At 40.5% G+C, this 26,154-nt stretch overlaps 1 protein-coding gene across 3 annotated transcripts in view; it reads right to left on the reverse strand.

Moving 5' to 3' along the window:
• xpo5 (exportin 5) overlaps positions 1 to 26,154 on the reverse strand; it is a 357,136-nt gene that overhangs the window by 161,049 nt on the left and 169,933 nt on the right. For all 3 annotated transcript variants that reach the window (XM_022232992.2, XM_022232990.2, XM_022232991.2), the window contains exon 13: positions 14,702 to 14,865. In XM_022232992.2, coding sequence (XP_022088684.2) covers positions 14,702 to 14,865 — 164 coding nt within the window. The remainder of the gene's footprint in view (positions 1 to 14,701; positions 14,866 to 26,154) is intronic.

Consider the following 26,154-nt stretch of genomic DNA (forward strand, 5'->3'; position numbering starts at 1 on the left):
TCGACTTTTGTGCGAATGGTTATCAGCCAGTCATCAAGGTACTGGAAGATGAGGATGCTAGAATGACAGAGATAGGCTCCTACTGCTTGTACCACCCTGGTAAATACCCTGGGAGTGGTGGAAAGGCCAAAGGGAAGGGCATGGAACTCTTGCTTGGATAGATTGTCTGGGACCAGAATCAGTCGGAATGTAATTCTGGTCGGAGGGGGTCTTGTGAAGTCTGGGTGGTAACCATGAGAAAGAGAGGAAAGAATTAACCCTGCGAATCTTAGAAGGCGGCTGCCAACGGGTTTGGCATTGACGGCCGTAAGAGAAGCAGAGTAGTCACTGTCACTGATCCCTGTGAAGTGTGGGGGTGGCGGGTAAGGCCACACTGGGTTCTGGCAGTGCTGGGAGGAGCAGGGCATGGTCATCTCTAAGCTGGAGAGTAACAGCCTATGGCCGTGCTGTGGAGCCTGTTGTGGTGGGGGGGGGGGAGCAGGGTGTGATGGTTTAGGGGGAGCCATACTGGTGACCTGTGGATGAGACCTGGTTGACTGGCAGAAGGATAACTTCCAAGCTCTGTCAATTTGCCCAACCTCACTTTCCGAGGTGACTAGAAAACTGGCACCTGAAAAAGTCACTGGTAAACAGGGGAAAACCCTTAAGTGCAGAGTTAACTGATTGATGGGGAATATTCAGGGCTTAAATTGCAAATTCTCTATGAGACGCCTTAGCATGGAGAGAAAAACGGGCAAACTGCTCAGGGCTTGTGATCAGGGAACCATCAAGACAACGGAAAGCCATAATGACAAACTTGGCAGATATATCTGAATCCTTCTTGCAGGCATGAGATAAACATTCAGGTAGGAGGAGATATGACATGCAGTGAATGTCTGTACGGGCAGCCAGGTCAATATTCCTGAGAACCACCTCCATATGTTGGAGGTTACGATCGAGATAGGTATGGCCATATTTGCCTCTGTGTGGAAAAATCTCAACCTTGGCCATCTCAATCATCTCAGTGCAGAAAGGTAAGTATCAAAGTCACCCGAAGGAAACTTGAAGTAATGCTGATGGTGGATGCCAGGGTGCCAGCGTTCAGCCTGGGCTAGATTGTAAAATAGCGTCTACGCAGGAACAGTCAAATGGGAGCTTAGTGAAGACGGGTGAAGCAGAAGCCTTCCTAGGCAAATGACGTTTGAACGAAGGGTGGATCTGATCGTCCAGGGGCATAGGGGTACGCAGTTCCAGAACCTGCGTCATTTCACGCTGAAGCAAATGGAGGTGGGGTGCAGATTGAGAGAGATCATTCAATGAAAGTGACTCTTCTTCATCAGGCAACTGACTGAGTCAGAGATATGCAAATATGGGTCAGGACCAGTAGGGGAATCAAGGCAATGTACGGCTCTCAGCAGATGCAGGCTGAGATGGCCTGGAAGACAACGGAATTCCTGCTGAAGAGAGTGAGGGTGTACTGCGGGTGATCAAGAATTTAGCAAATGGAGTAATAATGAATTGTACCAACAGACTGATGGCGTTTCCATGGGATCACCACTAGGACCAGTCTTAGCCAATATATTTATGACCGAACTAGAGGAAACAATTATCCCTAAGCTTGAAGATGAAGGTATTATCAAATTTTACACACGCTTTGTTGATGACACACTTATCCTTGCTAAACCTGTAAACTTTGACAGAATCCTGAAAGCACTGAATTCATTTCATCGGAATTTACAATTTACATTTGAATCATTTGAAGGAACTAGCACTGTTCATTTTCTTGATCTTGAATTTAACTCCTGTGAAATGGGCATTTATCGTAAGAAAACACACACTGGGCAGTATGTTCACTTTGATAGCTTCACCCCCTGGAAGAAAAAAATCTCCTGGATACGTAGTTTATTTTCTAGAGCCCATAAGATCTGCACTCCTGGACCTCGTCTTCAACATGAACTGAACACACTTAAACGATACATGTCCTGGAATGGGTTTCCGCTGCATACAGTCAACCGCATCTTTAGGAAACTACACCAAAACCTGTCTAAAGCCGATTCACCCCAAATAAATGAGGATGCGGACATAGCCAAAATCTGGTTATGGCTACCTTTCACTGGAAAGGTAGGCCAAAACATAGTCCATAGATACAGCAACAAGATTAATCGACACCTCACTAAGAATGTCAAGATCATAATTATTTGGAAATCTAAGAAAGTGATGAATATGCTGCCAACCAAGGACCTGACTCCCAAAGAGTACCGTAGTTCCGTATATCACTTTAAATGTCCAGGTTGCAACAACGATTACATTGGTAAAACTGACAGATGTCTAACCAACAGAATCAAGGAACACTCAACTGGGCCCAACAGTGTAATTTTTGACCATATATCATCATGTGAAGGCTTTCACCACATCCTGGGGCTACTTAATCTTTCTATTCTTCTGGATACGGGCAAACAAGACAATTTTCAATTTTCCACCTACCAGTCATTGATACTCAGCAACACTAGCGTTATTGATTATTCTACACACTGGCTGGAATTGTTATTTAAGGAAGCTTTAGCCATCAGTCGCTACAAGCCATCTCTAAACACTGGATTAAGGGCCTCCAAAGAGCTTGCTTTGTTTGGCTAACTCTGTTTACTTCCATTTATGGGATGATTCAACACCTCACTTCTCCTTTGTTACATGTACCTTACTGCTGGCCTCGTAACACCTTGTTACTACTGGTTTATAAGATGATGCTGTCTGTGAGCCATTCAATTCTTTGTTTACTGTTTAGACTCTCTGATTGGCCAATTACTCCCCCTCTGACTCATGTTATAAGGTTACAACTCCATGGTTTATCTCATTCCTGAAGATGTTCTGAATAAAGAACGAAATATTGAATCAAACATGGCTTTCATTAGTCTTTATGGAGTCTGCATAATATTGAGTTATAATGCATATGTATTTGCAATCTGTGTTAGGTGTGGGCAGTAGACTAATTTCTTTAGAAATGGCAAGAGGCCTATTTGGGGTAATGTGGATTTTTCTAATGTCCAATGCCAGCTCAGGCCTTTAGGATGCTTCACAATACTTGATCACAACCAGCACTTGATAAACTAGGAATGAAATGAATACTTGTACTGAGACCAGATGACTTCTACTTCTACTAGAAAAATTAAACTTATTTCAATCAAATTCTTCATAATATAATTTATTAACTGAAATTTTCCAAAATGAGCTCCAATAAAATTTTACAGAGAGACATGGGAATCAAATTAACTAAAACCTTTTCACATGTCCCTTGGCACTTACAGTAGATATACCTTCTGAATTGTTTCACCATTATCGCATTGTTATGTACCAGTTTGCATGATGAATAATATCATACAATGTATAAAAACACATGTACATGTATGCACATTTTCATGTCTTTATTTGCATCTGCATATGCTGCACAACTGCCATCTGTTTGGCTGTCCTCTGCAGAGCGATGTGTGCCTTTAGAAAGGGTCCACGTTCAGAGTTTTCAAAGCAACAGATGTCTTCATACACAGTTCTGAACTTAGACTCAAAAATGGAACCATGATACAGAACCCAACAGTCTCAGTGACTTCAAGTAACTCAGAAACTGTAGCAAAGAAAGCGTTTGACTGTGAGCGAAGTGTGATTCTTTCTGAGTCCAATGCATCTGTTATCTTACTATGCACGTTGTGAGTTTGTACCGAATAATGCCTGTGAGTCAATTTCCAACCCCAGAAAAGATAACCAGGAAGTGGGCTTCAACTGTCTTATCCTCAGCTAATGGCACCCCCAGTAATTCACATGTACACTTCAAGGACTTGAACAACGCTTTGCATGATGAGGGGGCATTGGCTTCCACCCCTCCTACAAAAAGAAGATCGTCTATGTAATGACATACACCCCTGAGGCCAGTCTGCTGTTTGCACACCCCTCAAAAAGGATGAAAAGGATTAAAAAAAGGCTGGTGCAAAGGAGGCCCCTACGGGTAAGGCCTTATCCACATACATCTTGTCCTGGACCTTATTTCCTAAAAGGCAGAAGTTACTGGGGCAAATGGGGAGGAGATGGAATATGTATTTTCTCATGGAGACCAACGGAGTGGAGAATACAATAGAGTGGAATGTAATGGTTGGGTGAATACGTTGTTCGATGTAGTGAAGCATGCCTGGGCTGTGGTAGAAGATGTGTTAAGGACACTTACTGATTGGAGCGCACAAGTACACGGACATGTCGAAACCCCTACTTCTTTGCCATTTTGAGTTTTCATATTGCACCCTCAGCAGAGCGGTTCACTTAACTTGTGGTCATGCATGTCAATGATAATTCTGGCCAAGCAAATTCCCAAATTCCTCTCCTTACTAGAGAGAATGTCAGCCAAACTATTAAAGAGGCCTTAGGTGACTTTAAGCAATATTTTGACAGCTCCTTTGACTGCCTACAGAAGGAGAATGAGCATTCCCTTGTCACAACTTCGCAAGAAGTACAACAATTGAAACGGCATCGGATGTGTAATTTCATTTTAAAGGCGATAAGACCCAGTATAATTTCAACTTGGATGTTCGGGAAAAACTGGAAAAGGCCAAAGCCTATTTAAGCGAAGATAAGGAAGAAGCCGCTAACCCGTTGCTGAAAGAAGCAATCGCTGATGTCCAGAAGCGTAATTAACTCATACGCTTCGCAGATAAGTCAGAGGCTGGACGGAAGGCTGTTGATGATTATGTCAGCGATGAGTTGGCTAGTGATTCGGAAGATGAAAAGCAGATGCAGAAGGCTCAAGTTTGCACTTCTTCCAAAAAGAGGCAGGACAGGCATCAGTGAAATAAAGCATCGAAAAAAGCATGTGAGGCAGTAGCAAGGCAAGAGTCCTCTGCTAACCCTGCTTCTAGTCCTGGAATTTTTCGAGGGGATTTCTCGGGGAATAGATGCATGTCTGGGCATCAGTTCTGGCAGTACCCATGGCCGTCTTTGGCAAGAAATGCCAAACCCACAGATCTGTGCTTCACCTGTGGCAGACTAGGCCATTGGCACTGGGATTGCCCTGGCTCTAAACCCTCATTCAGCTCGGGAAAACAAGCCAGTTCCCACTGGTGGTACTTCTATCTATGTATTGTACTCACTATTATTGTTAATAACTTTCCAGTTATTTTTTCATGTCTGAGTGTGCTCGTCAGCACGTAATATGTTGTACTTGTGTTGCCGACATGGCTGCATGTTACCTCTGTGTTGCTGGTGTCTACATTCCCTGAAAACCGGGGATAGAAGGAGTCCTAGTTGCTAGCATGAATCAGGGTACCCAACGAGTAGTTCCCATGGCACTGTGCCAATGATGACACCACAGTGTTTGCAGTCGGCGGGGCCTGTTGATACAAACCGCTAAGCCCCGCTGAAAATGAAGTCAAAGTACTCATTGTTTCACAATCCAGGACAGCTGGTAAGCTTATGTGTGATGCCAAAGTAAGCTCCAGTTTCAACTGTACATCTGCCTATGAAAGGCCAGTTGCCCAAGTTTTCAATTGTGGGAATGGCTGCCTGGTGAGAGTACATGTAGGTGGTGAAAAATTGTCTAGGTGAGGACTCTTAGGGCACTGACATAGTGACAGGGTCAAAGCCCAGAAGTTACTCTGACGTAGATGAAGTAGAGCATCTTGTAATCCGTAGGATGGACTGGAATGTGAAGTACGACAATTGCAGATCCATCAACAAAGCCTGGGTTGAATCTGACAGGGGTCGATTTACTGTGGAAGGAACCCCATACACATGTATCAAATAATTATTGACAAAAATTAGAGTTCAATAATTCGTTGGGCCGAACAAACAGGAAAGGGCAGACACAGGTCACACGTTTTAGGATTCACTGATATCATAATAATAAATTAGCGCCCTCTATATGGAACTGCTCGAATGCGATTGGCCAGCGCGAACCATTAGTGACGTCATACTTTGAACGATTACCATATTGTCATTAAAAGATATAAAAAAGGCGACAGTTGGCGAAAGGGTCCCTTTTACAGGCACATTAAAATTAGAAAATTGGCCAATCACATGGCCTGTTAGAAACTATGATGAGAGAGATGAAGCTTCAAGGCAGTGATTGTACACGTCATCGATCCAATATGGCCTGCTGGTACGTTGACACAACGCTGGGAAAGTTGGAGCGGCAAAATTTTAGTGACAAATCAGAATTCAGATGTCAAATATAAGTGTCAGATGTTCTTAGATCATAACTTTGAGGCCTACAATCACTAGAATATACGTCCCTTAAGCTTTCATGTTGTGAAAGCCAACCAAATCTCTAATTTTGCTGCGCAAGAAAATCATGTCCCTCAGAAAAATGATGAGGAAGTAACGTGAACACGTGGAGTACATGTAACGTTAGGCAGGCCTAGTGCGGAACGGACATACATGTACACCAACAAGCGATGTGGGCACATTGTACATGTATGCTATGCAGTGTACATATGTACACATACATGTACGTGTGCACTTCTTATGTCATGGGCCAGGCTAGGCTGTGATTTTCGTTTCAAAACTTAAATGTTTTGCAGTTCTAGTTTGTCTGTTTTTTTCTCACTTGTCGAATTTCACCCTCCCAAGTTCTGTGTCAGATTTCGACTAGGATTAGGCATGTTATGAATGCACTAGGCGCTGTAGGCCTACCTAGGTTTGTTTTTGGAAAAATCAAATGTGGTCTCAAAAAAGTCAAATGAATTTGATAACATTTGCCAAATCGGGACAAAAAATTCCCTCTAAATCTTTAATACTGCTCATATGCATAGTTTTATTCAGTGATTATGGCTTTAATTAAATTAAAATGTACTTTGGCCTACAGATCATACAAACTTTTGCAAGCACTCCATTTTTTAGAAATAATTTGACTTTGACTTGACCATGAGAAAGTGCTAATTATCAGACTGCCAGTTTCCAGTGTCATGGCAAGTCTGTGATTGGCAGTTATTTTGCACTGGGCATTAACAAACTGCAGAGGGCTCTAAGAAATAATACTCCTGGTAAAACATGTGAGGTACATGTATTCATATGACCAGCCTGATGTCTGCTAGAACCTTACTACTGTAGGTAGTACCTCTAAGTACAGGCGTTGAGGCCACTTGAGAAGTGATGTAGTCATTGGCATCATAGTTCTATCACTATATGTAGATAGGTAAAGAAAACTTCAGGAATTACTTGAAGATAGAAGTGAATTTTTTCCTGGGGGGCCCTAGAACGACTGCAGTGGGGGCTAGACAGCAGGGAATTATCCCTTTCAAGTGCAAACGGAGGGTACTCCTATAAGAGAGATAAAATAAATCAGAGACTATGAGGAAAGACTCTATGTAGCCTACGTGTAGATAAAGATGGTTTGAATAAGCCTTTTGCGAGTTAACTTTGACCCAAATCTGGTACACTGAGTTCTTTAAATTCATGTGAACATAACTTGAATTCTCCATACTAAACTCACTGTTGCTAAACCTTGTGATTCGGGACAAGCTTTTGCTTAGTTACATTAATGACTCCTTGCAACAACACTGTTCTCAATGGATAACAAGGGCACAAAGGAACCAGTCCATTCCAGAGATGGTGGTCACTATGCGAAAGCTTGCCCCGAATCACGAGGTATAGCAATAGTGTCTTTAGTCTGGGGAATTAAAATTGTTATATTTAGGTGCAGTCAGATAACTCAGTACACCAGATTTAATTCAAATTTAACTTGCAAATGGCTTATTCATCTTTATTGAGCAAGGAGTTGTTGCCAGAAAACAAGTCGAATGAAGTTGTCCTTAGCAACAGTGCATAATTCTAGGACATGCGAACGGATGATGAAGCATTCATTGAAAATTGAAACTGAGCTTTGTCCTATGTCTGGAATGGCTGTTTGCGTCCCTCTGTTGGTGGACTTCGGCCTTTTTACTGCATGCATGGGGAATTAAGGTCAGGTCACGTGCATTGGAAGGAATGAAAACTTGAAAGTTGATAAAAGAGCATTTGAAGATTGGAGATCATTCCGAGAAAATACAACTCATAATAGTACTGCCTGACAGGAGCGAAGTGATTAAACATTCCCATTCAGGGCAGGAACCTTGGTGGACACAAAAAGGTACCCCGGTATACCAATTTTATTCTCTGGCTCAATTAGCGCATGCAGTAAGTGGAGAAATATGTAGAGCCTTGCTGAGTATCTGTTAGGAACCTTGGGAAAAACTAGGTGTGTGGAAAGGTACACACTGCCCAGACCCACCGTGTGGGGGAAATTTCAACCCCGAGTGGAGTGCCACTTTGCACTACCATTGTCTGCATTGCCTCAGTACATGTAGGGTTAGAGAACTCAGCATTCGGATATCGCAAGCAGTACATTGTGGCATGGGCTAACTCTGGTTCAAACCAGACAGTGTGCTGGAAGAGTAGACTGTTAGTGAAGATTTATGAGCATAGCTGAGATTGCTACTCAATCATTCTGAAAACCGACTCCTGTCGGTGTGATTGAGAGACCGTGAAATCCAATCGCGCGTACCACCTTGCAGAACCCCCAGTAATCCCAGGATCACCCCATTGACCATATATAGGGACAGTCAGGGCTCAAAATTGGCCTAACCATCATGGCAGTAAGTACTTGCTCCCTACACAGCTGAATTTGTCAGTTTACAGGAGCAAGTAGCTTCCATACGCCATGTATGTTCTAAAAATCAAACAACTTAACCACTTCGTGCCGGGCATTTTTCAACGTTGATGATGCTGGGCCGGCATGACCATCATTTTTTCCGTTTTCAAAATCCTTCAACAATTCATCATTCCATTTAACAGTCGTTTATAGCCGCACGGAGTAATCTTTAGGCACTACTCTAAGTTGACAGGTGACCTTCATTGACGCCCGAATATTTCAGCCAGGCCTGCAGCCTTGTAAACAGAGCCCAGATTGTGCGGTGTTATACAACTGTCTTTTGTTCACGAACCTGGCTCAGTGCACTGCTGACCTCTTTTCAATAGGGGCCAGATTAGCATGCAGCGGTGCTGTGTGGCTCATCGCTGCGGTGGTGGAGAGTTTTTGTCCCCGGTGGTAATCCGCTTGCTCTAAATGCCCCAAACCCTGGTATACGGTTTCAAAATAACACTGGATTATCACCACTTTTGAGAGTGAAAAATGCCGGTAATGCCCAGCAGCCTGGTCTTTTGTTCGGAGTACGGTCTTTTGTTACAGGGCCCTGTTTCCTTTGTCCGAGTTCCGAGACCCCGGCCACACATATAAACCATCGGCTCCGATTTCGGAGTCCCCAGCTGGTAGTGGTTAAGGCCAAACAAAATAATAGTTGTGCTCAGTATTCTTGCCACTGTGGGCGGTGCTGGGCGGCACCACCTGGTACTATACCACCCGGCACTTAGGGTTCAAATTGGCAGTGCCACCTAGCACAGATTTTCCAAAAAATGAAATGAAGTATTACTGAAAATGTAGAGATGCCAACTTGTATGATTTATGCATAATTTTTATGATAAGTTTAGTTAATTTATGACTGTATGATCCAGACTAAGATTTTTTGATTTCCAACTCAAAGGCACAAAACCATATGTGTATAAAATCTACATGAGCTAGCGGTAACATGGAACTGGCCTCGTACTGCGCGCATCAGAAATGTGTCACTGGCATCCCGCACTTTGTTCATACACGTTGCCTGCGTAGCAGTAGAAACCGGTTTTGTTAAATCATCCGTTAGCCCCAATTAATGCTATGATGAACAAAGGGTGAATACGCACAATCGCAATGTGATTGTGTACATCCATATGTGCATTGTACATGTGCATGTACTGAAAAAAGTACACACGCACACCTGTATGTCGAATATCATGATCGTGCTTAAGTTGACCGGAGTGGAGGACTGTCGAGGATTTGATTCTTGGATATTCTGTGAGCAACTGGACTTGTTTTGGACTGTGGCAACAAGTGAGCAGAAATTCAGGGACTAATACAAATGGGCCATTGTAAAGTCTTGTCATGGAGAAGCTTGCGTGTTTTGCAACGCATGTACATTTAACTGTGACATGATCAACATTGCCCACACTGGCTTACGACACTGAGAAGCACATTAATTAGGCCAAGTAAAAAATTGCACTTCTTTTGGTCAAATAGGGTCGGTAAGTAAGGAGTTTTTGACAATTTTTTTTCTTCGTTGATTGATTGCGATGAAAGTTGCCAAAAATTGCCCCAAAAGTGATTAAAATAAAAACTTACCAGAATTAATGTGGAAATTTTATAATCAACAATTACAATTCACACTTGCACAATGCTAGTCAGGTAATTAAAAGTGTTTTGACGTGAACAAGTTGTTGACAGGTGTTCGTTTTGAAAGAAAAGACGGCAGGATTTGTTTAACTTTTTCTAATTTGCCAATGTAAATTCTTAGGGCGGCGCCAAAAAATTAGGGTCAGTCGGGAAACCGGAACAGGAAGTGCAATAGGATTACACTTTTTCCTTTGGGAAATTTGCCATCTCTGAATAAATGTACCAATTTGATCGTATTTCAAGCATCAGAAAGCGTTGAGAACTGTGCTCGATATGTTTTGCAATCCAAACATTTATCCGGCACTATAATGGTCCTAGCTAGAACACTGGTTGTGTTTCTTATTACCATGATTACATTGAAAAAATAGGTTGGATAGGTACATGTTTTATGTATTTTCTCTTTAGGTCAAAATGTTAAGGTGGGGAATATTTTGGTGCAAATTTAAAGTGATTTTGATGGTACACAGTGTATTTTTCTCTTTGACCTTGTGGGAACAACTGCACAAGATTCTGTGCAGAAGACCAAGGACCTTGTTTGCTTTGGTTGCTGTTATGTTCACGTGGTCTGTCCAGTTTAATTTGCTAATGACTTCAACGCCAAGGTACTTGTGATTTGCAATAGAATCTAAGTGTTCCCCATTCATATTGTAAAATATGGAAGGGTTTCTGTTTATGAGTAATATACATCACACAACATTTATTTCTATTAAATTTCATCTGCCATTTAGATATCCAGTTGCATAGGGTGTCAATATCACTTTGAAGAACCACCATGTCTTCTTCAGATTTGATTTCTCGGTAGGAAATACAGTCATCAGTGAAAAGTCGTACTTGGGACATTATGCCTATAGGGAGATCATTTACATGTATGTAAAGGATGAAGAGTAAAGGCCCCAAGACGGTGCCTTGAGGGACTCCAGATTGTACCTTGGCTGATGATGAAGAAACCCCATCTAAAACAACAGATTGTGTCCTCATGGTGAGAAAGTTATTAAACCAGCTGTGCAAGCTTCCTAGTATGATACCTGACTGTCGAAGCTTCAGAAGATGTTTAAGAGGAACTGAGTCAAAAGCTTTACTAACGTCTGTTATAATGACATCTGCTTGACCTTGGCCGTCAAGTATTTTCCCTTGGTCGTTAATTGTCAGCACCAATTGTGTTTCGCATGACCGCCCCTTACGGAAGCCATGTTGTTCTTCATTTATGATATATAATATGTGTATTTGTGTAGATAATATGCTCTGATAGTTTGCATGGTATAGATGTCAGTGAGACCGGCCAGTAATTACTTGGGTCTGCATGATTTCCTTTTTTAAATATTGAAGAGATATTAGCTTTTAACCAGTCCTGCGGTAACTCACCAGTATTGATAGATTTTTGAAAAATTTGTTGAAGTAATGGGGCTATGCTGTCAGTACACTCTTTCAGAACAGAAGGTAGCATTCCGTCTGGACCGGGTACTTTGTGAGGTTTCAGCTCTTTAAGTATTTTAATACCCTGTGTCATGATTTTTATTAGGGCCATGTAGGGAGGTGTTGACAATCTTCCTGGGTGAAGACAGATTGAAATTGACTGCTCATGACGTTAGCTTTATCTAAGGGAGACGCTGCCATACCAGTTGCTATCTTTAATGGAGCAACACTAGTTGAGTTGTTTCAGGCTTTTAATGAACCTCCAAAAAGCCTTTGTGTTTTTGATGACAAGTTTTCTCCAACTGTGCAGAGGCATTCACTGCGTGATTTCTCAGGCTATGATCCAGTACCTTACATAGTGTGCGGAGGTTTTCCCACTCAGTCTCGCATCCAGTGTGTTGTGCCTTGTCATATGCTTTCCTTTTATGTGTACTATTAAAGTCTTTTATGAGTGTGTTTGAACCAGGGTAAGTTTCCGTTTGGTGTGACCAATCTTGAAGGAATGTGCTGGTTCATAGATAAGTCAGGGTTGCCTTAAAATTTTCCCATAATTCATTGACATTTGCGTTTTTAACTGTGTTATCATCGATTGAACCCGAGTAGCTATTTAGGTCCTTCTCACTGCTTTCACAGTCCCCCTTTTTATGAGGTAGATTCTTCTGTGCTGTTCCTTTATTCTGTGGTGAGAGGACATGAATTCTGTCAACACAATGTCAAGATCTGACATCCCCAGTAATATGTGTACAGTACGTTTTGCACAATCACATTTGTATTATTGCTGTTCCATGTAGGTTGTGTAACAATTTGATGCAAGTTGCGATCGTTGGCTATGTTTATCATCTGCTTGCTGATCGCAAGGTTTCTTCAACCTGGTTTAAAGCAGTTACTTGACCAGTCAACATCAGGCAAGTTGGAGTCTTTAGCCAGGAAAATTTGAATACTGGTAGGTAGTTTTGCAATGGCATTTTCGAGATCTGAGAGCTGCTTTTGATCTATAGTGGCTGAGTTTTGGTGTTTTCTGTGAAAAGCTCCTATGTATAGTATGGGGCGACCTACGACACTGAGGCTAGTCCACAGCATTTCCCAGTCTGCATTTGATGTAACTCTTCACCCTGGACAATGATATCTCAGCAGAACACAATCAAGACACCACCACCGGTAGTGTCGGATTGACGGTCACAGAAAGAGACTTGGTATGGTGTGCTCACTAGAATAAATCCCATCCTGTAGCCATGTTTCTGTACCTATAATAACATAAGGTTTTTCCATCTCAAGTAATGATTGAAATTCTGCAGTTTTGTTTTGTAAGCTTTGAAAGTTAATGTTCAAAACCTTTAACAAGTTATTCAATTTGTTTGGTCTTTTGTTTCCCAGTCTGATGTGCTGTAACTCTTAGGGTTTTTTGCCTTTGGCTTGTTCTTTTCTGGCGTTGATGAGTAAAGGTCTGCCTACAGTGATATTTGTGCCATAACTTTCAATATTGTCATTGGCAGAGCCAGGAAGTTGGAAAGGATTTGAAATTTCCAATTCAACTTCAGATTCATTGTACACAGTGCTGGAAAAATTTGGTAGGCCACAGTTGCAACATATCCAAGAATACGAGTTGTGTTTCATGTGTACTTGATACAATACGTCTCTCATTACTGTGCACTTTGTGTGGAACCATACTTGGCATTCTTCTCATTCCATTGTTTTGTGGTTTGAGCTGACATTTTTACCGCATGAGCCACATTGATATTTTGGAATTCTAGGCTTAACAGTTTTAGGGCCTGGATTCACTTGGATATGCACTTGGATAATAATAATACTACGGACAAGCTTGTGAGCGAGTTTGAGATGAAATATTTTCTTTGTTCACCTATGTGAAAATTACACTTGTGGTCACCATCTTGAATTCCTGGAGAGAATGTAGAACAGATATGGAACAAACTCCCCCAGTTACTGTTTTGCCGTTTCAGAGAAGTTGGAATCTGGAAGGGTTGATCAGCAGGACGTTGACATAAAGTATTCGCAAACAAGGCAGTAAGAAAGACAGCTCCAACAAGTGACCGAGTCAAATTCATTGCCAACATAGATGCGTGCTGGGTGACGTGTACATGCATGTACAAAGTCTAGGGTTTCAGTGCATATAGTTTCCTGATGTATCAAACTCCAAGTGAAAATTTAAAATTGTGTTAAAAACATAAAAAAATATCAGGTATACGAAATAAAAAATGAGTGATCCGTACAGAGCAAGTGTTAAAAAAACACATCATACATGTTTAAAAATGGGATGCCAAATCTAAAAGGACGATTTACTAAGATAAAAAAAATCTGCTGAGCGACCAACATAAAAACGCATCCGACACCAACCACAACACACGTGTCGCTTATGTTGTTTCAGCAGGTCACAAGTTTGCTAATGCTGTTCTGAGTGGCGACGTGAAAGAGGCTTCAAGCATTGTTGAATAATTCAGGAAAGTGAAGAGAAAGTTTTGCTGACTTTATTACTACCCATAAAACTTAACTTCTCAAATTCTCAAGTAAGTCTCAAGTGGAGGTGGTGATGAGGTAGAATTGGCAAAATAAATGAATAAATGAAGTCTGATTTGAATTCTACAGATTTAAATCACCAACACTGGAGGATTTACACTCCTGGCACAATTGGTCTGCATTGCAGTTCAGCCGAGTTTCCCACCCCTTCTGGTGTGCACCAGGCAATTTCCATAAGAATGCGCTGGGGCCTTAAGGGTTTAGTGCACATTCACAACAGCGGGACTCTTTTGAGATAACTCAACCATGACTAATACCCTGATGGAAAATATAATCTTATGTAAAGTCCTTCAATGTCAGTGAGTAAAAATCAGTAGAATTCAATTAAAACTTCATTTATTCAATTAATTTGGGAATTAACTTTTATTTTACATTTGGTCAGGAGTATATATGAAGAGCTATTAATCATTAAGACCAGAGGATGTTACATGTATATCACACACTACACATATACAATTTTCAACAATACTGTGTTTGTGGAAAGACAAAAGGTTAACTCACCTCAGTTTGAAATGCGAGAGTCATCTGCAAAAGTTGTGCTAGCTGTGGGGTGAGTTTGCTCAACCCATCACTTTGAAAAAGTCTGCCAAGTACATTTTCCAAGAAGCAGGTCAGAGCATCCCAATGTATGTAGGATGGCGAGTGCTGCGTACAGGCATCTCTTCCTGACACACAATCATACGTAAAGTTTATTTGTAAAAACACCAACAGCTTGGTTTTGTTTTAATGGACGAACACTTATAATTTAAGGATGTGCCAACTAGTGGCATGAAATGAAGGGCACTTCCTCAATCATGACAAGTGCTCCTTCCCCACTATTGCCACTCGAACATGAGAAAGTGTATGTCATGTAACGATGTTGAAGAGTCTGTGAAGTTACACAGCCCTATAAGTCATCAATATATCTTGAAATGTAGGGGCTGATAGCAGTTGATTTTTTTTTATTCATTTTTTAGAAAAGTCTATGCATTCCGAGGTGCTATGAAAATTTCTGTAACAATGATGGCACATGTATTTGGACTTTCTTAACCACTTGATGCAAGATGACAGGTAAACACACACCATTTTTGTTATTTGTTCAACGGAAGACATGTACATTCAATTCTTTTTTTATTTCCGCGGTTGATGTATTAATGCATCATGCTTGGAAGGGTCAAAGTGGGGAGCACAATCGTACACGTAGACACTGCTACAAAGTGAACCCATCCCAACCAAAAATAAAACCAAAATGGCTTTCTGGATCTTGAGTAATCAGAAGTGAATTGGGGAAGCCACCCCCTACATAAAAGAGCTTAGTGGATTCAATACCTCCTTTTTTAGCCGATTTGCAAGGGAGAGAAACAACGCTTGCCAGGTATACCATGAGTGATGCCTGTTTTTTTATGCTACGGGTCTTTTGTATGTCAACCGGTTGAGGTGTGGACAAGCGCCATTATTTTTATTAGGGCAGTTGAACAAAAATGAGGAAAAGAATGAAAATACTGATGACTGAACACAAGAGTTGTGCTTCCCTATATATTTTACAGGCTTCATAAATAAATTGCAAAGTTGTAGAATTTTCAGAAGAAAAAAAATGCCCCCAGCAGATTTTTCGTGTTACGAAAATTTGATGTTGACTGGTTGAGATTGTGCACATGGCCTATATATATATGTGGCCCAGATACATACTTTATGTACCACTTGATACAATAAGGAGTTCTTCAAAATTGACAACTGGATGTTAAGCTAAAGTAAGTGCAAGTTACTTCCATCCGTAATGAAAAGAATTCAGCATACATGCAAAGCATGGAAAAATACTTCAATTTCGGATTGCTCAATACAAGTACCTCTAAATAATGACAGTATTGACTGTTTACAACTCATCATGGCTAACTCACGGATAAGTACCTACATGTACCTCCAGTTAGGGCCAATAAAGAATTGGGACCTTTATAGACCTTTATGCCCCCATAACGATGGCTTAAAACAAGGTCCCTTTCTATAACCAGTAATACAGTTAGTCACTGAGGAGGTGATCACAGCAGGGGTGAGATTTGAGGAAACTGAAAAAAACACGGGAAAAATACGTCTCTTAAGTATGTCCCACAATTACCCATTTCAACAATATATCGCACCAAGTGTACCTGCAATATCCTTGCTTGCTTTTTTTCTGATTAATTTCCTATAATTTTGTCTTTCCCTTCGCAGCCTCATATTCCACACCTGACATTTGAGCCACAAAAATTTCCATGTATTTTTTCAAGCTTTCGTGATTGGAAACATCTCCACAATGATCAATGACTTTAAGGGAATGAAGAGCTATTTTGATCAATCGAAGCAACAATTGAAGAACTGTGCAAAACGAAGATAAAGTGATGCATGAGAAGTTTTGCGTTGACATTGACAATGGAGCAGTGCATGGTACATGTGTACACTATTAAAAGCTGTACATGTACCAAGTCAATATTATACGCATGTACCCAACTGTTCAGTGGTATTCTATTGCATTCCAGCTGGAGTACAACAAAAAAGCACACTTGATATTAAAACCTAAACTTGCACAAGTCCTGCCCATAAAAAATCAATAAATCCTGGCTATGTTTTTCCCAAAATCTGGACAAATCTTTTTTTGATTTTTGTATGTAACCTTGGAAAATTTTTGCAGACCTGCAAGTACTTTACTGTTGACAGAGCAAAAACAGAAAAACAATTACATGCCATTTCAATTCTTTGGCACACTGTACCTGTCTGAAACTAAAATCAGGGGTTAATCCAGGAATTTTGAGGGGGGCCCAGGCTTGTCAGAGTTTTGTTTAATGTCCAATTTTTGCTGTCAGGCAAAAGCGTAATATACCTAGTAAATATTACACGTAGTATGATATTACTACAGTTGTTATTTTAGTGTTTTAGTTTATTTTTGGTTTTTTTGGAGTCAGAGCAGGTTGATTCCCCCCCCCCCTCCATTCAACGCCTGTATCAATGCCTGTATCATGATATAACAAAAATCGACTTATAAAAAGTCTTGATAAAGGCAGGACATTTTGGAGTCTGGATGTCTAACTTTTGCTGGAGGCACATTAACTGTGAACAAATCCTTCCTATGCAACATGCAGTAATTACCAATCTCAAAAGGAGTACTCATGAGTCAGATGTCAATTTTTCTCAAATTTGAGACTCTTAGTAAGTCAAAAAAGTGTACAAGTTACAAAAATATACTCTGCATTCTTAGTGAAAGCTTTTGTTGTCCTCAATGCTTTTGGCCGCTGATGAGGCATACAAACTCTCAACTAAGTTTTAACCATAAACAACCTTCTGATAAGACTGCCCAATGACAACAATTTGTCAGTTGCTCCTTTACTCTTTACCTTCTCCATGTACATTAAAACAGCCTCCACCTTGAAAACTTTAGAACTGCATAAGCAAGTGAATAGCTTGTTATCAGGGCTTCATAATGCATATTAACGCACAAGATGGCGTTTCCTTGTAAGCCATCAGCTCAACCATGTTTAAATGTATTCATTGTTCCACGCTTAATGTCTTCATTGTACAGCGCATTTGAACATATCTATATGAATTCGCGCTTTATAAATGAATAAATTATTAAATTAAATTATTATTATTTCCATAAAATAATCTACAAGACTATTCTCATACCTTTCCTCTACAAGACATACCACCTACGTCTGCTTCGCAAATTATTCTGTGATTAGAATGCATTCCATGACACCAGTGCACATACTACCATGCATAGTGGTTTAAAACCCTACCTGACCCAGACATCAGTGAAATACTATCAGATTATTTTCACTCACATTGATTAAAACAATTTAACAAGTCTTTTCGAACTTATTTAGAGTCCTCATGGGTTTTCAATTTGGCTACAGGAATCGCGGTTAGGATCGACAATCAACATCACCCCTGACAAAAAGCTACAGTTCTTTCAACTACTTTTCAGTTTCAATTCCACTTAAGCTGTGTTATAACCCTCAAATTACGACTAACCTTCACACACAAAGTCAACACAATTACAATGAAGTCGATGACATTCAAGCAAATGCGATGAAACTGAGCACCAATAGGCCCGACGTCATCGGAAGCAATCACCCGCAGTATACCCTACATGTCTCAACAACAGAGGGCGCTGTTCATTACGCTCGAAATAACGTCAAATCCTGCGTGGCACCGGCTTTTAAGTTGATTTTTTTGCACAATGACGAATTGCGCGACTTTTTCGCTTGATTATATTTGTAGCCAATTAATCAGTCAATCAAATTATGAATAAACTAGACATTTTTGCCCAGGCCGTTTATGGCCAATTGTAAAAATACATCAACAACCATACGTTGATGTATATTTTTCTTGTTTGGGACTTTTCATAGTTTACTGTAAAAAATAAACCTGAATTTCTGTACTCTATTCAATTTTTTGAAAGCAAATTTATATCGGCCTGAAAGAGTGTCTAACGAGCTACAAAATAATGCAAAGGTTTATATCTGAAGATATAATTTTGTTTTTGACAAGCAGAGTTTTTTGTTGACATTTTTTCAACTGTGAAAAGACTACCTTTCCTCAAAAAAGCTGAAGTGCGTACTTCAGTGGAATAAACGGTACAATTATTAAAAAACAAATTTTTCTTTGGTAAACGATATCTCATTAGATAATAGTGAACTGATTTAAAGCATAATATCAAGGGAAAATTTTTTGAAATGTCTGGGTCTTAAACCACTCTCATGGACTCTTCCTCTCTACTGTAGACCAGCAAAGTGATCCCCTCTAATACAGACTATGTAATAAAACATTAATAACTTCGTGTCGGAGTGCCTGGAACTGGAGACACCTATGAATTTACAGTGAACAATCACTCTAAAAATAAAAACTTTACTACTCGTGCACACTGCACGTAAGGAATCCTCTGCAGCGAGCATGTGGACAGTTTCATTTTCAAATAGGGTGTTACAGCTGTATGAAGTCTGTCAATGCATGACTAATAACTGCAAGTGCATATATGCAGCACATGCCCTTTGACCCTTGTTTACTTTGTACAAGTGCAATGTTTTCAATGACAGACACAAGTATAACAACACAAATGTAAGCTTTGACAACTGGGAAACTATTTCTATAAATACATTCATCACTGAGAGTCAGTGACTAAAAGAACCTTAAAGATAAAAACATACAGTGCAAGTGCAACAATTCAAAACTTCTCCTAAAAGTTTCTTTTTCCTTGAAAAGAATGACCATAATTTCATAACTTATAACACATCTCAATTGTTCTAACAAGCATTCTTAACCACGGATTACACAGAAAGAAAATCATGCCAATAACTTAAATCCAGAGATTGACATGTTTAACATATAAAATTGTAATCAATTGACATACTGCAGAATCATAATGTTAGCAGAAAAATTAAATTGAAATATTTGTTTACTCGTCTTTTCAGAATTTTCCTAGATGAATGAAGAAAACTGAAAACATCTTTGTACAGTATAACTATTAGCAACATCTACTTGGAAACATGCAAGCAAATCTTAGGGACACTTGAATGGCATATTGAAAGAATGGCCATAATTTTATAACCTATAACACACCCCAATTGCTCTAACTAACGAGCAGGCTTAACCACGCATAACGCAGTAAGAAAATCATGCCAATACATGTAGCTTTAATCCAGAGCTGTATGCAATTGTACATATAAAATTCAAGTGTAATAAATTGACGCACTGCAAAATTATCTGTTTGCAGAAAAAAATTAATTGAAATATTTGTTTTCTGGTCTTTTCAGAATTTTCCTAGACAAATGAAGAAATTTGTGAACATCTTTGTAGAGTCAAACTGCTCCTAACATTTACATGGAAACATGGAAGAAAAACTAAAGGACACTTGAATGCATACCCATATTTAAAGGGGATGGGCCGTGCTGGGAAGAGTTCTTGTAAAACATGCATCAACACATAAAACAAACATACATATAACAAGAAAACACTTCTGTATAATTTCAAAATGTGCAGAAATATATTAAAAATTACAGTTTTCATGACCCTATTTCACTCCCTGCTTAGAGCAAAAGCTAAACAACAGCCGTTGGGTACAGAAGGTTGTGTGAAGAAATTCCTAAGAATCATGACGTCATCGGACAGAGTCCTTTATCAGGCGACTGTTTACTGTTACGCAACGACGCATCAACATGTATGTAATGTACATGTAGTAGCATTACCATGTGCTTTCAGCCGAGGATGAGTGCCATGGTCACATGCACCAATCAAGACGATAGATGACCTCAAAAGCAGGTTTTCGCATTAATTTGATAGGCTCAGGAACTTCAAGGCCAAAGCTCATCTGTACCTGAAGGTGGATGCCCCCCCCAAGTATAGATGCACCACACAAATACAGCATCCACCTCAAGCCAAAGCTGAAAGCAGAGCTCAAAATGGAGCAAGACAGCGTGATCCGAGACTTCGAGCACCACACAGACTGGTGCAGCTCGATCACTACCATTGTGAAAACAGATGGGTCCTTGAGAAATTGCCTAGACCCCAAGCGCCTCAACGACAGCCTCAAGCGCTGTCCACACAAGATTCCAACGTTGGAAGAGCTAAACCTAGCAATCATCAAAGCCAGATTCTTTTCCAAACTAGACACCAAGGCAGGCTACTAGTACTGATACTGATATTTGATGAGGAATTGCAGGAACATTCCAAACGCTGTTCAGTCATTACTGCTTGAGGAGACTCCCTTTTGGGCTGTCAGTGAGCCAGGATATATTTCAACAGGCCATGGATCTTATCGTCAATCAGGTACCAGGTTGCGTTGGCATTGCCGATGACATTGCCGTATTTGGGCAGACAGAAGCTGAGCATGATGCAACTGCACTCCACCTCATTGAGACCACAGAACACGCGGGCTTAGTCAACAGTTCAAAATGGAAGATCAAGCAGAACAAGATCAACTTCTTCGGTTCAGTATACTCCACCTTGGGCATCTACCCGGATCCAAAGTGCATCAAGCACATCCGTGCCATTCCATCTCCACAGGATGTGGAGTACATGCAGAAATTTCTTCGGTTGATGAACTATGTTTCCGCATACATTCCACATTTAACAACCAAGACAGCACCTCTGAGGGATCTACTTTGTAAAATGTCCCATACCTGTGGCAGGAAGATCACAATCGGCATTCGTCTCCATCAAAAGTGCAATCACCAGTGACTCTTGCTTGCACTACTACGATCCCGAAAACCATACACTTTGGAAGTCGGTGCAATACAGAGAGGGCTAGGATCATGTCTCCTGCAGGAGGACAGCCCAATCGCTGTCGCCTCAAAAAATCTCTCACGTCATTCTTGCTACTCCAACATCAAGCGAGAAACCTTAGCTGTAGTCTTCGGCATCACCCGCTTTCTTTCCTACTTGTTCGGTGCAGATTTCCACATTCACATGGATCACAAGCCAATGGTGACTATTTGCAACAAACCCCTGACTAGTGCCCCACCGAGTCTCCAAAGACTCCTCATGAAGATTCAGGGTTACAACTTTACCATCAACTATAAACAGGGATCGTCCATGGTATTTGCCGATGCTCTTGGTCGTTTGCCAAACCCCGCAAAGCCACAGCATACCCCTTGACTTTCATGTAGATGGCATTGATCTCAATGACAATCCAGTCACCAAGGCCATCAATCTGGTCCTAGTTTGATTGCGGCAAACTTGAGGCACTCCAGCATGAAACCGCACGCGACCCTGTGATGAAGGTACTACAACAAATCATATACAGACTGGCCAGACTTAATCAAGGAACTACCTATCCAACTGTGGTCATACTGGCCATACTGAGATGAACTCGGAGTCTCCAACGGGGCCGTCTTCAAAAGTAGACAGGTACTCGTGCCAGAGAATAAGCGAGACAATATCCGTCAGCACCTAGGCATAGAAAAGACAAGATGCCAAGTGCGAAACTCAGTGTACTGGCCGAAAATCAATGAGGACATAGCCACACTAGTCAAGGGATGCCCTGCTTGCCAAGAAAACCAAACCAAGCAACACAAACAACCACTTGACCCATATTAAGACTCGACAACCCCATAGACCAACTTGAGATGGACTTATTTGAACTGGACAGAGAACACTACCTTGTTATCATTGGCTACCACTCCAAAGTCCCGATCGCGTTCCATCTGACTAGCATAACTAGTGTGACTACTAGATGTATCTACAATGCATGTGGGTGAACAGTCTTCTACACATGGCTGAATAAATGTGTTCCCACCAGCACTAAGAGGACTCTACACTCTGTGTCATCGCTCTCCTTATTCCGCCTCCTTATCACTACAGCCATGACGTATATGTAGTACGTTACATCCTTTGCTAAATATGTTTGGAACAGAGTTTCACTCACTGTTCTACTCTTGAACTGTTGTACTCCATCGTGGTTCAAGGACTGTTTCATCATTTGCATTAGGTCTCTGAAGTCAGACCATAACTTTTAAATTTCATGGAGGTTGTTGTGCCATGGAATGAGTTCCCGAAAAAATGATGTTGCTTTGAATCTTTTGATGTTCAGGTCCACTGAAGTCGTGGTACTCCAACATGGCGTAATTTAAATGCAAACAAATTCACACACACATCCATTATAGTCTTTTTGCATACTGGTACTAATAATAATTACCGAAAATGGGTAATTTGGGAGACATTCCCATAGGAACGTACACAAACTTTACTGTCCCATAATTAAATATTCCCTAATCTGATCTGAACCAAACTTTGTATGTTTTCAATTTAGACCCTAATCTATCATCTCTCAAAATTTGGACCTCCTTTGGCCTCCTTCTGGTAGTTGGAGCATTTGGGAGACATTGAAATGTCTCCCTAATGACCGATGTCTCCCTAAGGTTGAAAAATTTACCACAAAATGTCTCCTAAGTGACCTATTTGGAAATAGAAACACTAAGTACATGTTTATGATTTTCATTAATCTTCTTTGTGAGTCATAAATACATTTGAAAAGTTACATGAATAAAATAAATAAATCACACTTCTTCACAGTGCAGTATGAAAACATATCACCAGAGCGCGTCACAAATGTTAGTGTATTCATCACAGACAACAATGAACTAAAGTAAATTGAACTTAAGTGTCCTTATTCTTTTAAAAATTCAGACATCGTAAACTGGCAAATTAAAAGAATCAAATGTTCCATATCTCAACTTTGATGAGAATGGGCTTGAAACATTCACACGATTACTATACACAAACTTAGGTAACAATGTATGTCCCAGGAGTTAAAGTATGCATTCTTTTTGTGTGGACTCCCTAACAGTTGCCATTTGTCGCTGTATTAAAATGTATCATCCAATCTTACTTTCATCCAGACATCAATTTCTAAGGTACAGAATTTCTATTTTAAAATATTTTCTCCCTGAATTGTTGACAGAGGGTTCTGTCAATGTCAAGTACTTTTCAAGGTCTTTGTTAAATCTGCAGAAAATACACATATGTAAGCGATAATGCATTCATTTATTAGAATTGTAATGCTTCTCTTACTTTCTTCTTTTACACAACTTTCTGAACTGAAAAATACATATGGATAATCCAGAAATTAAAGGTGCATTTCTGATGTAATAACTGAGAATTTTAAACAGAAACAAATCTCCATTGAAAATAATGTTTGAAAATGCTGATTAAAAAACTCATTGCATAAGAAACCACAGCAGGCAATTCTCTAGACTCATACCCCTTGTTTTTGTTGGAAGCAGTAAGAGGAGGAGAAACACACTCAGCTGCACCCCTGTCAGGTCATGGATGTTGTCTTTATATGTGCCATCCCACCTGGGGTTCCACGCACTGGTCTTTTGTCTCTGTGTGTCCAATGCAGGGTTCTTTGTAGAAAGATGTCTAGGTACTAGCCCCGGTGCCAGTCATGTAACCTAACATGGTATGGACGGCAGTACATGCATGACCTCTCCTGGGCCAGTGCAGGTGCATGTATCCTGTTAAAGAAAATTGATTTGAATCTGTCTGTGCACATGCACTTTCTCAGTTTTCTGCTTTGGAATCAGCTGGCCTGAGATCTAGTTGTGGTCAGCAGATACAACTGGAGTCTGTACAGGTACCTGAGTCTTATATTTGTTGATTTCTTTACTGTAGTCACCTCCTGTGTTCAGGGTGAGTTTGTTATACTTCTTCCCATCCTCAAAAAGGCACACATTCTGTTGGATTTACCTGGTTTCCGTGGGGAGCCGTCATGCCTGTACATATATTTCAAAGAACAAAAACCAAATTAAGGGGTAATATTAGAAAACATTTAAGAAATGACCAAATGCCTAATGTCAATTGATTTTTTAATTGGATTGAAAATGCCAACAACTTGACAATTAAAGGTTGATCGACCAATCATGCAAAAATCGTACAATCAACAGTAGTGGCATCCATCAGAATTCAGAAACTGTCCCTACTGAAACTTACACGTATGTCCTAACATCACTGTTGACCCCAAAATGTCATTACATTGAAGATTGAAGAAAAAGACACAACATCATAAAATCTGAGTTCCAAATGTAACTTCTAGCACCTGTATAAAACACCATTTTATCAGGTCAAATATTTTTGCTTTGTGATTACTGAAGTGAAAGAATTACTGGTGGCCGTAGGCCTATATCACGGAACTTAGGCCTACGCCTACTGTACCTCCAAGACTTTGGGTCCGATGTCCGCCCACTCTGAACATGAAAGCAGGGCAGACTTCAAACCCCAAAGTTCTGGGGGTAGAATAGGCCTATATGGAAATCTTCCCGCTTAAATAATAACACTAAAGCCGAGGCTACTAACCTGCGATGACTCAACCTTTCAGACATGGTGATCCATAGTTGCAATTGCCTACTTCAAAGCCTTTCAAAGGGAAACAGGTTTTTGTGAGAACACCCACGCATGGCACAATTCTGCTTTGTTTGCCATGAACATGATGATGAGTCAGCCGTTCCTTTACCTGCTCCAAAGCTGAATGAAACACCTCAGAGCCTGAGAATGCACACACGGACACCAAAATTTTTGACGAGCTCAAACTTAGCACACGCACTTCAGCATGAACGCAAGGTGGGCATGCATGCATGGCAGTGTCGCAGTGTTTTGCATTAGTCATGCATACATGCACCAAACAAGATAGCGATCGGTTGAGTACTACAGACCACCTGGCTCTGTTGAACCGTTGAGTGGGTACTTCTAGTCAAGGCAAGATATATGACGAAGTTGGCTATTGGTCGAACATTTTGTCACGATAATATATAGATTTCCCCTTGGTTAATTCTCTGTCCACCTCGGTTTCCAGCCAGAAAAATTTCCAAGAATTCTTGAATCCTTTGTCTACATTCAGATCCCCTTCCCTACCTACTACCTTGTATGACTTCTTGATGTACGTCAACAACATCAGACCACCAAGAGAACAAAACGAGACGCAATGGCAGACGGACACAAGTAGTACACAGTGCATGCAATGACAACAAATGTACCGTGCATACACACACAGTGAACGTACATGTACAGTACATGTACATACACACAATGATCATACCGCTGGCCTGGGTCCCTATGTCGTAACAATGATACCCCCTCTGTTCAATGTACTATTACCTATGTATCTGGCGCATTGCCAGGGGGGAGTATCAACATTATAGTGCATGCTATACACCTAAACTTGTGCAAGTCTTTTGCTTAGTTATAAATTGAAAGCATTGACAATACGGAAATCCAGAAAGTCTCACAGAAATTCCGGAGAGTCTCACAGAAATTCCGGAAATCCAGAAAAATCCGGACAAATCACACCCAAGCTTTATAAAATTAAGATGACACAGAAGTGTGAATAAAAACTTTTTTCTTTCAGTCAACACAAACTTTTTACAACGAGCGAGTCCAAAGTTACGATAAAAGAATCATTGAAAATTAGTGCCAGAAACACAACATTCTGTGGCTGACGTTTCCAAATTGCA

Source organism: Acanthaster planci, linkage group LG01 (genome assembly GCF_054643075.1).
Source record: "Acanthaster planci isolate LZ-2023a linkage group LG01, COTS_SCS, whole genome shotgun sequence".
In the NCBI taxonomy this organism is placed as follows: domain Eukaryota; kingdom Metazoa; phylum Echinodermata; class Asteroidea; order Valvatida; family Acanthasteridae; genus Acanthaster; species Acanthaster planci.